Source organism: Plectropomus leopardus, chromosome 17, assembly GCF_008729295.1.
Source record: "Plectropomus leopardus isolate mb chromosome 17, YSFRI_Pleo_2.0, whole genome shotgun sequence".
Lineage (NCBI taxonomy): Eukaryota > Metazoa > Chordata > Actinopteri > Perciformes > Serranidae > Plectropomus > Plectropomus leopardus.
The window spans coordinates 22,644,749-22,658,616 of record NC_056479.1 but is presented as its reverse complement, the minus strand read 5'-3'; the positions used below and the strand labels follow the sequence as shown (position 1 = coordinate 22,658,616).

Sequence of the window (13,868 nt, the reverse complement as noted above, 5' to 3'; positions counted from 1 at the left end):
CCATTTCTGTGTCTGTCAGACGGACTTTGTGTGGAACATAAACAGCCAAATATACCTACAGGACTTTATTTGGTTTTTATACTTAAGACAAGACTTCAATGATTAAATACAGTTTTAAAACCATTTGGGAATGGTTGGGTTGTTTCAAGAGCACACAAGGTTGGAAACAAGTTTTTTTCATATTTGTATAAAGATAATAGAGGCATGAATTTAAAAAAAAAAAAAACATCAGTGTGTCAATAATTTGGCTAACCTTGTTTTCTTCACTGTTAAAAGGTTTTTTTAGGGGGTAGTTTTTCTTTATCCCCCGTGAGGGTCCAAGAACAGAATGGTGTTGTATGTTGTAAAAAACTAATGACACTATGATATTTTTGATTTTTTTAACAACATACTATAGTTATAGTATAGACATTTTTATGATTTTTGAATGACAGACTATACTCTGACATTTTCATGATTTTTTGGACAACATACTATGACATTTTTATTATCTTTTTGGATGACATGCAATACTATGACACTGGGCTTTATAGCTAAAATGACATTGAAATTATTATTAGTACAGACATTTGATGTCTGTACCAATGCATGCTTTGTGATTGGGCCATAATGAAGTTTGACTTGACCTGACAAATCTGTAAAGCACTTTGAGTTACCTTTGTGCATAAAATGGGCTATATAAATAAATTTGTCTTGCCTTGCTTCCATCACTGCAGACAACCTGATATGGATCTATGAATAAAACTTTGAAAAACTCAGAATTTTTATTGGACATTGTGAAAAGCAGTGTAGTGGAGCATATATGCAGGTGTAAACCGTAGACCCACCATTCAACCAAAAAGCTGTAATAGAGGATACTCCCTTCTTCCTCTGTACCCTACCTGTCTACCTAGTAGTACACCCAACTTATCAACTAAAACTACACCATTACTTGAAAGTGATGGAGGAACAAATTAGACAGGGCTATCTTCTACTACGACTGTCAGTAGAGGAATACTTTAAATATCGTATGACGACCTGGGCTTACTTTTTCCACCAGGCCCAGCAGCTCTACCTTAAAATGGTTTCCAAACGGCCATCAATCAGTCTCATTTAGCCCTTGTGTCAGCAGAAGGTCAGCTGATGAATAATTGGCCAGCTCTGGCCACAAATCAGCAAACTAATGAGTTTGTCCCATGTCTTCTCCTGAACATCCATCCTTCTGTTTCAGTGTTGCCGTCTCCCCATTTCAATTCTGCTCATCCCATAAAGGTACATTGTACATTGTGTGATTAAACTGCATTGGAAGGTTTTGCATAGTGTGTGCATAATTGTATTTTATTTTACTCAAAATGCAAAGCAGGAACCAAAGAGCTGGGCAAAGTTTTCAAAGTAAATACTCATGAGGTTAAAGCCAGTAGCCTTGGTCTGTTGCTGCTTTCATACACTGTACACATTTATTAAGAAACTATGGGTTTTATCTATATATGCACCATTTACTGAGTTAAATAAAACAGAAGCACCTTTTTTAAGCTTCAGGACACCAAAGGACAAGGGTGATAATTACCAGTGTCAACAGCTGAGCATTTTCAAAAACAACTGAGCTACTTACAACCATGCCATTCTGCTTTGTAACTACTAGTTTTTGTTGTAGATTCCCTGTAAATGTAAAGAAATTGCCGACAAAATGTTGTGAACTTGAGGCACTTACATTTTCTTCATACCGCTACCAATCAGAGCTGTCTGTGGACACATAATATGATCACACTTCTTACTGAAACACCACCAGTTTTCAAACCTTCAAGTTTGTTTACAATTTATTTGATACATTGTTTGATTGAGCTTTGAGGGATTTACACAGTTCTTTGGGAAACTCTTAATGAGCGCATTTTAATTTGCTCAAATCTTGCTGGCAAAGTCAACAATCCTTATTCTGCTAATAATGGCTGTTTGAATAGTGTGTTTTTTATCATTGACCCTAACAAGGTTACTGTCGCTCTTGGTATTCAATGAATTCATATCTTAATTCCTCTTTAGCTGTTGCAGGTCTCTTATTAATATCCTTCACTTTGCACGTACTTTTATGTCCTCCTGAGACCTCAAATTTTCAAACTGCTTAAGAATGTATGAATTTATATTTTGCTGTGTATTGTTATCTTTAGTGTCGGGTTTGGCTTGTTTTCAATACAATATACATTATATTAGAAGCATGTGCGAAATGTGACTTTTCAAAAGTTAGTATTTGTGTAGTGTTTCAAAGGAGGACATTGAGCCACAGCATTGTCGCATAAGATCTTTCTTGCACTCTTTTAAACAAGAATATCTACATGAACAAGACACAATCTCAAATAAGTTGCAGCTATTTGCTCTTTTCTGGACATCATGTAGAATCCATTTAATGAAAAAAAGTAAAATAAAATACAGAAAAGTTAGTTTGAAATATCCTAATGTTTAATGAAAGGGTGATGTACTGATCAGCAAGAAAGGGGTACAGTAAAACTACGAGGGAAAAGGGGGAAAGAGCTCAAAACAAGTCGGTCCGTTTCAACTGCGATACATTTCGATCCGGAGGAACTGCTGCCGTACCCTTGTGCACTTGCTTGTTGTGTGTCAAGGATGCAGGTGGAGGACGCAGGGGAGAAGGCGCAAGGGTACTACGGAGATAAGTGTGCTGATGTTGTCACATAGAAGTAAAAGGAAATGCAAGGGAAAAAAACAATTCCTTCTAGTTTTAACTATATCCCTCTGATCAAAGTTCAAAATGGAAGCACCCACCACAAGTGTGGAGCTAACTGCTGGGCCTGATCGTGACTTCCACTTTTCTTACATCTGGGGGTGGATAGGTTCTGTTTTTTTGTTTGTTTTTTCCTTTTTTTCTGTTGGTTCTTAAACCCTCTTCAGAGTGCACTCATACCGCATAGAGTTCGTAGATCTTCTTGGCGCAATACGCCAGGGCAGCCAGTGCTATCGTATTATGGAGTCTCTTTCTGTGGATGTCATCCCTGCGTACCAATACCACGGGCGTTGAGGAGGTGAGTGTATGCAGGGGCAGCCGCGAGAGTTTTTGGCTGTCATATTCCACCTGGTACTTGCAGCAGGGGTCAAATTGCCATGAAATCCCGTAGAGGGCAGCGCAGGCCACACTGAGGGCGCCAGCGGGCAACGCCACGTAGCGCGAGTATTCAACGGGCAGTGAAAGTGGCGTCAGGAGGCAAGCTGCGCCTGACAACACGGCCGTCTTGTGCAGGCAGTTGCCCACGGTAATCCAACGGGCCGTTTCATCTCCGATGCGTGTGGGCTCAATGACAATGTATTTATACTGGGCCTCCAGTGCCTGCTCCAGCTCATACTCAAACTGGTCCTGCGCATTCTCCCCATTGTAGATCTCATGCACAATGTAGCAGTCTGTCGCCGCCATCACTCCCCTGTTCAGAAACAGAGAAAACAGCAAGGGACAGTGAGTACTTTTATGTGTGCAAAACAGTCCAATTTTTGCCCTTATTTCTGAAAAAGAAAATATTCCTACTAAGCTGTTTACATGTCTAATAAAAATGAATATTCCTCTACCACTCCCATTTACATGCAGCTCTGCATACGCTGATTAACATGCTCTAACATGTCCTTTATCACGCCAAAACATGGAAAAACAGAACAGCTGGAGCCGCTTGCCATTTTGCTTCTCTGCATCAAAATAGCATTTTTTCACAGTTTCCTACTGGTGGCAGACTTATTGGACTCTCTTTCCTTCCATCACCTTCTAAAAAAGGTCAGTGCTGCAAGATTTGCGCATATTCAAAAATCTGTTGATATCCAAGTCTTTCATGAAATTTAAAAGCAGGTTTGTTTTTAATTTCCACCAGAAATGTGGGATCTTCTTTTGCATTCATCTCTACCCCACAATTTTGCAAACTGTTGACGAGTTGGTTTGTATACAGCGTGTCCATGACAACGCACAGAACTGACTTAAACAGACAACAAGCCATATATCGCAAACTCATATTCCAAATGGGTTGTATGCATGCCCAATTAATGCTCCTAAAATCCGAATAATACCAGCACTGTATAATGATATCCCACGTCTTAAAGGAAAACGGTCTAATTCAGGATATTTTAACAGAATATCCTGTTTATATGATCCGCATCAAATTCAAAATATTATCAAATACAGAATAATAGGGGAATAATGGTGTGCATGGCAGCGTAGCAGTGAGACAGAGGATAGAGAGCGGTGTGAAGAGACTTCAAACATCTAAAACCAGTTTGCCTACATTTTTACACAAACTTGCCCATTTCCATGGACCTGTGAATATTTTTCATCTAGAACAGACTCAAACATTCCCATTTGGTTATTCAACCTAAATTGTTTGACTTGAAATTCCAGAAGATTTATCAAATTACAACATGTATGTGTATAAACATCTATCAGCAAAAACATTGAAATCACTGATAGGAGAAGTGAATAACATTGATCATCTCGCTTTCATGCAAAGTTCTGCTGGGAAACTTTGAGTCAATGCTTTGAGCTCTTTGTCTCATTTCTTGGGCCATTCCTGAACTATTTTTCTGGCGTAGCATGGCACACTGTCCTGCCATGAGTGCCGTTACCATAAAGGAGTGTGTGTATATATATACTCCAGTTGAGGTCCAAATGCAACAAATTACCATGAGTGCTTACACTGACATTTTTCAATAGGAGATAACATGTATGCCGTGTTACTTTAGGTTTTGTTTCTACTTCAACCAAAATATGTACTTAGTATATGCATATTTCAGATTCCATTTTAGTTATTTTAGCTATATATATATAGCTAAAATAACTAAAATGGAATCTGAAATATGCATATACTAAGTACATATTTTGGTTGAAGTAGAAACAAAACCTAAAGTAACACGGCATACATGTTATCTCCTATTGAAAAATGTCAGTGTAAGCACTCATGGTAATTTGTTGCATTTGGTACATACTTCACTTACTGCATAACTATTGTTTAATAACTTGATGTATACTGTAACTTTTTGTGTGCCCTAGTTGATTTCATGTGTACTGAAATCAGGGTGTCCTTGTAAAAGAGAGCTTGCACTCTATGACCTTTTCCTGATTAAATAAAGGTTAAATTAAAATAATAATTATAGACAATTTTCATGACCAATAACTTGATATCGGTAACGCAAGGACCTTGAAGATATAACAGGGCATGAGTATGCTGAGCACCTTTTTTTTTTTTTTTTTTTTTTACAACTTAACATTTCAATTTGTATTCTAAATCATACCCAGCATTATGTGTCACCAAACATGTGGACATCAATTATTTCAAATACCCTTAGGCTGCATATGCAATTTGGCTCCTTGTTGTTTTGCATTCTCTTCATAAAAAGTCAAAATCAACAAATGGTGTTTACATGTTGTTGCTTTTTTGTTTGTTTGTTTGTTTTACTGTTGGGTTGCATTTTTGTTGTGAAGCATCGTGAGCTGCATCCCTTGTGTGAAAAGAATTCTATAAATAAAGTTGGTAATTATTATTGATATGTGTCTTGACAAATAAATTACGACTAGCAAGTAGTTTCCGTCTTGATGATCAATCGACTAATATTTTCTGCAAACTGACATTTTTTCGGTTTCTTGTATATATTATCTTTGTATATGACAAACACATGTCTGCGTTCAATGTCAACACTCCGAGGCCTTCCAGTAAATGTTGACATTATGGCAAACAAACCCTAAGGACTACATAGAGAGACACCAAGCTAATTAGGCTTCAAAGACAGGCGGACATTGGCTGAAAGAGTATAGGACACTAGTGAAAATCATTTTAGGATTATTATGCAGAGAACATGATGTACCTGAGCGTCGGTTAGATAACTCGATCGCATGGTAAAAAGTTGGAGGACTGGCCAGCTAAGTTCAGGACCGTTTTACTTTCAAAACAGGTCGGCAAACACAGCGGACAACACGGTTAGCTCAGCCACAATTGTGCAGCACATATATAGCGGCATACCACATCCATTACCGCTCTCAATAACGGTATAATGTAACTTTTCTCATGGTTAATCGGCTGGTGTGAAATAACCAAAACATCACATGAGCTGCTAGTTTGTTTCCTTGCTAACGTTAGCTAGCTGTGCACGTTAGCCCGCTAACGTTAGCTAACCCTGGAATAAAATTCCGACTTGCCGTGTTGGCATTTCACTTTAAGTCCCAATAGATCTGCGTGTCCAGGATCTGGTGAAGGGCGACACCAACGAAATGATTTATAATATTATAACATTTTCGTTTTATAACAAAGATGTGGAGTAACTGACCTCTCCCTGCTTACTGGGACACCGCGCCTCCTTCCCAGCGACGCCATGTTGGAGATACAACCGTGATTGCAGTTGACGTTTGAGAGCACCTAGACTTCTGGGTAATGTAGTGTGTTAACGCGGTCGACGCAACACCTCGAGTCGAATGCGGACCACAATTCCCATGATGCTAAAAGCAAGAGTACCTGCCTTTACGTATTTTATAATAGCGCATAGAAGTTTGGGAGGTCAGACCAACAAATTTAGTCTTAATAAAAAAGTTAAACAGATTTTCCATAAAATCTTGCGACTAATATATACAGCAAAAAGGACATTGAAAATAATTATGTTTGATATTGCATATTCTTGCACTTAATGTGATTTAGAAACAGAGGCAATTTAGCATTTGTTTTATAACTGTAGGTATACCAGAATATTTTGGTTGGTCGTTTAACTTTAAATTAAAATTAAGTTGCAGAATACAATATAAAGAAATACGCTTTTATGCAGTTCAAATGTCATTTCATTTTTTATTTTTATTTATTCATTTTTTGTGCAATTGCTTTTAATTTTAGGAAAATTCCACATACACAAGATGATGAGGAGTGCAGACTCCAGACCAGACTTAAAACTTTTTTTTTTTTTTTTACAAGAACTTAAACAATATGGCACCACAATAAGAGGCCTTAAAAACAAAAAGGCAGTTATGACGAACATTTTTGAAAAAAATTACATGAACTGAAAAGGTTATATTTTGATTTTGTATTACTTTTAATTATTTATGTCAATTTTTGTTTTTTGTTTTGTCTTTTCTTCTGTATATACCCCTGGCGTGTTCAGGCTGTTTTACGTATGTATGTTTGTCAATAAAGAATAATAATAATAAAAAAAGGGTCACACCACCTTATGAATAAAAATAACACAAATAAAGGAAGTATGTTTGTTAAAATATAATAATTAGTCAGGTATATTAAAACTGGATATATAAATCTTAATATCTAGAGAGTAGACTATGTAAAATAGTGTCCCAACCATCTCGTTTTGTGAGAGGATTTGCCACTCACCCATATTGTGCTCTGCGTGCTCTGTTTCTGTGTCCCCGCGAGTATGGGCTCCCTGTCTGCGTGCTGTAACCCGACGCGCGTTGGATGTAACAACTATAATGGCTACGTTCAGGAATGTGCGATCAGCTGAAACCAAATGCTGCGCCTGTGACAAAAAATACTTTATAATGAAGAGTGCTAAAAGATGCGTGCATGACGAATCTAATCATTAAATAATATAAAGATGTGATCTTTGAATGATGTTATGATTGCTCGTCCTACTCTGTTCCATCTAGAACCTCAAATATTTAACATAAAAGCAAGAATCCTTTTATATCCTATTTGGAAACGTGCTTATTTGACTCTTATGTTTAAATATTGGCTCAGATAGTTCTTGATTTAAATTTTGAAGTACATTTTATTCAGGCAAAATTTTTTATACCACTGAGCATGCTTTATCATATAAAAAGAAAATGGTTAAGACATGTTTGAAGTGTGAAGCACTGATAACAACGCACAGCATTGTCATTTATTCATTAGGGTTTTTTGTTCCAAACTAATTCAATTCAACTATAATCAATGTAAACAAACTGGAAGTGTCCTGACAAATCAATGCTATGAGCAGAGTTTTGAATATACATCATAAACTATCATTGAGGTGCCTAAAACCCCCCAATGTCCCCCAAAATTTACAGAGGACATGACCTTAATGTCCTCAGTGGAAGCCATGTCATTACACAGGCCATGGCTGCAGACTTAAATCACTCTCACTGACACTGATATTTGGTAATTTAAGAGGACTTGGGACATTAGTTAAACTGTACACGTTTGTGTTTTTAATTTATGAGATGTTATGAAATCTACTCCACTTTACAGAAACATGTCTTCTGGTTCCTCTTTAGTCACTAGAAAATGTGCTGTAGTTTATGAATTCTGATGACTCTGGTGTCTCAGCTGGGCTTGTGATTGAACTGTTGCTCTTTTAAATGAAGCAAGCAGATTTTTTTATTTACCTTTTCCCCCATTTTAGCACACCATGTGACACAGAGTTCAAGTTGTTCTTGATAGTTTCACTAGAGGGCGCCAAAATACTCATTTTTTTTCTTAAAACTGGTGCTGTTTGTTCTAGGATGTTCATAGGCCTCTGTGTTCATTATGATGTATTTCGAATTAGTTGGCCATATGCAACCCTACTTTGTTATAAATATATATTTGACATAGAGATAATGTGACGAGTATTGTTTTATTTATTTTTAGACAACAAGAATGAAAAAACAGCACATAACAACATACAAGAAATTGGTACATTTTGGTTGAGCCACCTGCTCAAAACAGTTAAATCAGTCATTTGTTTCCTTTCAAGAAAACACACAAATATAAACACAAAACAATGCAACAAAACCTTGGCCTATCAAAAGGTGTGTGTCACCTAAAGAAAAGATTCACATAGGGAAAGTGGTTTCCTGTAATTACCTCTACGTGATTAAAGCAGAATCAGTCTGCCTTGTATTTTGATGTCTTGCCAGAGTGTCGAGTAACCTGAGGTATTTGTTTCCTCAACACTTAAGATTGTCGACAGCAAAAAGCTCCCGAAGAGCCAAAAAAGGGAAACTACAGTAAACCTTATTTTTCTCAGTAAAAATCCTCTTCCATTATGACCTTTATCATTTTGACACTAGCTGATAAAAGCAGCCTTGTGGACACAAGGAAAAAAGTGTATAAGCTTTGGCCATCCAGTGTCATTTTCCTGAAACACAGAACAAAAGACAGTGGACACCATAAATGCCCTGAATATTACAGTGCTGTTTCTGAAATGCTGGTATGAGCACAGATATTGATCCATATCCACACTAAACTGTTGTAGCACACAGTGACAAGTTTCAGACCCAATTTATCACGAGTGTCTGTAATATTTAACACAGAAAATGCATAAAAAGAGTTTTGTCTCAAGAGTTAGACTCGGTTTTTGTTCTTTGGTTTACAAACCCCTGCACCTTAAAGGGTCCACTTTGTAAGATTTAGGGGATGTAGTGTTGAAGATTGCAACCAGCTGATCTGTCTCCAGGTTACAATTTCTTCAGAGTTAATTGTTCAAAAGGTTTTTAATGGGAGCCAAATTATCCACAGAGGTCTCTTCCTCCCCAAAACAAAAAGACCATGTTATTTAAACTAGTAAAAACACTGAATATAAAAGTTTCACGTTACAAATCAGTCTTTCTCCTATCCTGTTTGGCACGTCACAGAAAGGCTACTATCACAGCAAGGGCTGCAAAGATATGAGATTTTTACGGCATGATAACCGTCTCAGAAAATATTGCGGTATCATGGTATTATAGAATTATTATTATCAGTCAGAATGCCCCTTAGAGGAACAAAAACAAGCATTTTATTACTCTAACTGAAACTTCAAACCACTTTTTTGATGGAAGTATTTGTAAAAAGTCTTACTTTTGAAAATAATCAAAATAAAGTGGGAGCCCAATTATCCACAAGAGCCCTGCTCTTAAAAAACAAATGGACTCTGTGATTTAAACCCAAATCATCTTAAGATTCAGATGATTATCTGCGAATTACAAATTATCTGCAGACGTCTCTTCCTCTCCATAGCAAATGGACTGGGTAATTTAAACTGGTAAAAACACTAAATAAAGCAGTTTCACATTAAAGAAATCAGTGTTTTTCTGATGCTCTCGTCTTGGAGGAGCTGCAAACTACAGTGTCTGACATGAAAACATGAGTGGTCCTATATAGAGTCAGTGTTTGGTTTGTCCATTCTGGGCTACTGTAGAAACGTGGCAGTGCAACATGGCGATCTCTGTGGATTAAGCTTCCTATGAGGATATAAACGGCTCATTCCAAGGCAACAAAAACAAAATGATCCTCTTTTTCAGGTGATACTACACTAATGAAAACAATCTTATTATATTATTTTTCATTATTGCAAAAATATCCCCCTAAATCCTACATACTGGACCTTTAACTAAGCAGGTTATGAGTCCAATAATGAACAGTGCATTTCTGTTTCTGGGAAGCATGTGATTGATTATAGTAATGCTCGAACCAAATCGAGAGTTTGGGAAGATAAATGTCTCCAATTAGAGATTATACATATATATTTTAACCCATTACCCATCAAATTTATGCCTCTAAATCTTTGATATCACCTAGAAAAAAAACCCCCAAAAAACCTTTGAGTAGCTTAACAAAATGCATTCACAGTTCACCGAATTAGCATTTCAACCCTAACAAAAACTATTGCTAAGAGAGGAGGGGAAGTAATTTTAAAAAAACCCAAACAAACAACAAAGCCGAAGAATACCAAAAGGAGTTTAAAATATGAGAATAATTGCTGTTCAAGCATCATTGAAGCTGTCACTGCTTCTGATGAAGCTATCATGGAGAAAGACACCTGGGTTGGTCATCTTGTAGCGCTGCTTAACACCAGTGAGTCCAAAGAATGACAGGAAATTTGCAACATAAGATTCGACTCACATCTGTTCTCATTACAGGTCTAAATCCTGCTGCCAGTCAGTGATGGATCCGCTTCCTGATTGTTTCTGTCTGAGGTAACAGGATTCAGCTTTGGTTACTTTATTTGCTTATGTTTTGCATGTCGTGTCCAGCTGATTCACTTCCTGTTTCTGGTGAGTGTGTAACCTCATGTTACTGACCCCAAGACCCAAAGTTCAAGTAACAGACTTCTTCACCGTGAGATCAGTTGTGTCTGGAGTCACTTAATTTCCTGTTAACAATGCCTGGAAGGTCCCTTGTTGTATGTCAGCCCGTATCTCCAAAGCATGATGCTGCATGGTATAAATCCTCCTGGAGTCTCTTTTCTCCTGGTACTCTGTCGGAGCCATGTGGTGTCATTGATAAATATGTTCATTGTACTGAGGCTGCGGATTCTCTTTGACGTATTTCTGAATGTACCAGCAGGTCAGGTGGGCTTTCAGATCCTCTTCCACCACAAAATCCATGGCTGCCTGCCATCACAGAAGCAGAAAATCACATCTACACGGTTCGGACAGGCATTTAATCAGACAGCAGTTTAGATGGACACTTAAGTCATTGATTTTAATATTTGAGTACCTATTATTGTACAATTTAATTCAACTATGTGCAGTGTTCTTCAGTACGTTCCTCAGATGAGTGGTAAAATCACTGGTGAAGTCACAAAGTAAGATACTCTCTTACTCTTATCAAATTAAAGTAAGTTGGCCCTTCAGCTAATCATTAGTGTAATTTGGGATCATGAGCATGCAATGCTATTCAGTTTATGACCGTGATACTTAACTTATGGCCTGCAGGCCAAATCTGGCCCCCGATAGGGTGCCGGGTGGTCCCCCAACCATTTTCTAATTGACAATAAAAATAAAGTGATTCACATTGTAAATTGTTTGTGTACTTTTACTATACATAACATGCAAGAGTGCATTACACAGTATCAAAATAGAGCTTGTTTATAAAAAAATGCTAGTGGACGATCCCCTGCAGCCCCTGACAGAGGTCCTACCTAAGCCACTGATGTCCTAAAATCCTAGAAATATCCTAAAATCATAAAAACCCCTAGGATTCCCCTGGCCCCCTGTCAATTTGCAAAAGTGGCCTACAAGCAAAGCAAGTTGAGTATCCCGGTTCTATGATGTTTAAAGTTTTTTTTTCATGTCACAGTTTATAAGATCAAAATATTACACATACAGCCTTTAAGAAATGAACAGAGAGAACTTGACATGACGAAAGATGAAAAAAAAAACAGTCTTAATGAGTTTTACCTTAGCAAGGTGCTTGGCTATTCCTCTCCCTCTGTAAGCATCTGGAACTTCAGTGTGTTGCAAGTCCACCGTCTTCTTACCAACATATTCATACAGGAGAACTGCACGATCATGAGATCCTGCAGGGCAGACAGAAGTTCTTTGTTGTGTTAAAGGTACACCATGCAGGAACTGTTGGTTACTGTTTGTAAACTGTATCACTGGCAAAAATGAAAGTCAACCCCAGCGTTATCCAATTGGAGTTGGCTCTATAATTGCATTTTTCCTGCACTGTGTCCTCTTTTTATAGCTTCCTCTTGGATGCCTGTTGCTTATGGTCTGGCATCTGGTTGCAACCTTTTTATAAAGTCTCAAATTCATCTGGGCTGTGCAGGAAGAAATTAAGAAAGTACAGGCAAAAGGGAAGTGTCTCTGGGGATGACTGGGGAGGATTACTTGTGTGTGAGCCCATATATTGTTTTTCAGGAAAATTTCTACTTAGTATACCTTTAAGTTTGTCTCCCCCTGACCAGTTTCTTACAGCTTTCCAAAAGTAACTTGACCCCACCTTTATAGGGGACATTGAGGATACATAATGATAATACGTATTACGGCAATTGTTGATGTTTGAGGGCAAAACTCATTTAGCAGATTCATATCTAATCCTCACAGTAACAACTGACAATCACCACAGGACTCTATAAAGTTTTGGCATTTAAATCTGAGTGTAAAGCCATAAGCTAAGTTATTGACCAAGCTGCAGTAACAGCTTGCAACCAACATGTAAGACTTAAACATGGCTGCACAATAGACATAGACATGACAGTCAGGACAAGAATAATTTGACTCTATGGGTATTCAGTCACCTAAAAACAAAAGAGTCACTGGTTTTACACCATGTGATGTGGTGCAGACTTGTGGGGAGGGATAGTAGCCAATTGTAAAGAGACAGAGACATGATAAGGACCTTTATTCAGGGAACAATGGCCTCCACGTTTTGAATACATTTCATACATCTAAATTCATATGATTAAAAATTAAAATGAGTTTGAAACATAACCTAACGAAATCACCCTGTCAATACTTAGGATTTGATCTGAACGTTTCAAAAAGTTAGTGCTTTGTATGGGTATTAATTAATAAGGGAAATTGAAATGACTGGTGTTTTAAGCACAACTGATAAAGGTTGGGGGGATGAATTAGTTTTATATAAGTGAACTTCACTTATATTTATGTTCAGGAAGATCTATATTAAATTGTCTTTTGTGTTGGACGCTGTTAATGGTTGCATATTTGCTTTCAGGGCTGTAATGAAGAAAATGTAGCCGAAAAACAAGCTGGTGAAGTTACAAGTCAAGGAAGTCTGCAGCTTTGACCAAGAAGCACAGTCGTCTTTTTTTGGCTCCTGACACGAAATAACATACGAGTGAAGACGTGACATCTCGTCTGTGTGAAACGAATAACGCCACCGTATCTGAAATGGCAGCTGGAGTTATCAATAAGGACACGACAACGATGCTGGCAGCCAGAAAAGCGACACCAACCGCTGTGCTAACATTAGCAAGCCAGCTAGCTAGCATGCTAATGTTTACATGTTGAACTTACCGTTTAGTCTAATAACAAACTGCCGACGCTTTTTATCGTGCTCCACTTGGATCTGAGCGTTGTTGGCGTCGAAGACATTAGCCTGAGCTGCCTGTGCCATAGTAGCTTGCTACAGTTGCCGATGGCTGCTATGCTACCCTGCAGCGGTGCTAACCAGAAATGGCTAACTACTTTAAAATGATGAACGGCCAAAGCAAAACACTTCACCCAA

General features: G+C 37.8%; 2 protein-coding genes across 4 annotated transcripts; both read right to left on the bottom strand.

Annotated features, from left to right (window-relative positions):
* Window positions 1-2,259: 2,259 nt before the first annotated feature.
* Window positions 2,260-6,359, bottom strand: tmem11 (transmembrane protein 11). Of its 2 annotated transcripts, none has more exons than XM_042505053.1 (2): window positions 6,280-6,359; window positions 2,260-3,404 (listed from the first exon to the last, which is right to left on the bottom strand). In XM_042505053.1, the coding sequence occupies exons 1-2, from the start codon at window positions 6,324-6,326 to the stop codon at window positions 2,888-2,890; spliced, it is 564 nt and encodes a 187-aa protein (XP_042360987.1). In that variant the 5' UTR covers window positions 6,327-6,359; the 3' UTR covers window positions 2,260-2,887. The 2 variants fall into 2 exon arrangements, with proteins under 2 accessions (XP_042360987.1, XP_042360988.1); XM_042505054.1 differs by lacking the exon at window positions 6,280-6,359 and adding an exon at window positions 6,152-6,177.
* Window positions 6,360-10,207: 3,848 nt separating this feature from the next.
* natd1 lies at window positions 10,208-13,833 on the bottom strand. Of its 2 annotated transcripts, none has more exons than XM_042504967.1 (3): window positions 13,658-13,833; window positions 12,074-12,192; window positions 10,208-11,284 (listed from the first exon to the last, which is right to left on the bottom strand). In XM_042504967.1, exons 1-3 carry the CDS (start codon window positions 13,755-13,757, stop codon window positions 11,168-11,170), a joined length of 336 nt encoding a protein of 111 aa, XP_042360901.1. In that variant the 5' UTR covers window positions 13,758-13,833; the 3' UTR covers window positions 10,208-11,167. The 2 variants fall into 2 exon arrangements, with proteins under 2 accessions (XP_042360901.1, XP_042360902.1); XM_042504968.1 differs by lacking the exon at window positions 10,208-11,284 and adding an exon at window positions 11,293-11,656.
* Window positions 13,834-13,868: the final 35 nt, after the last annotated feature.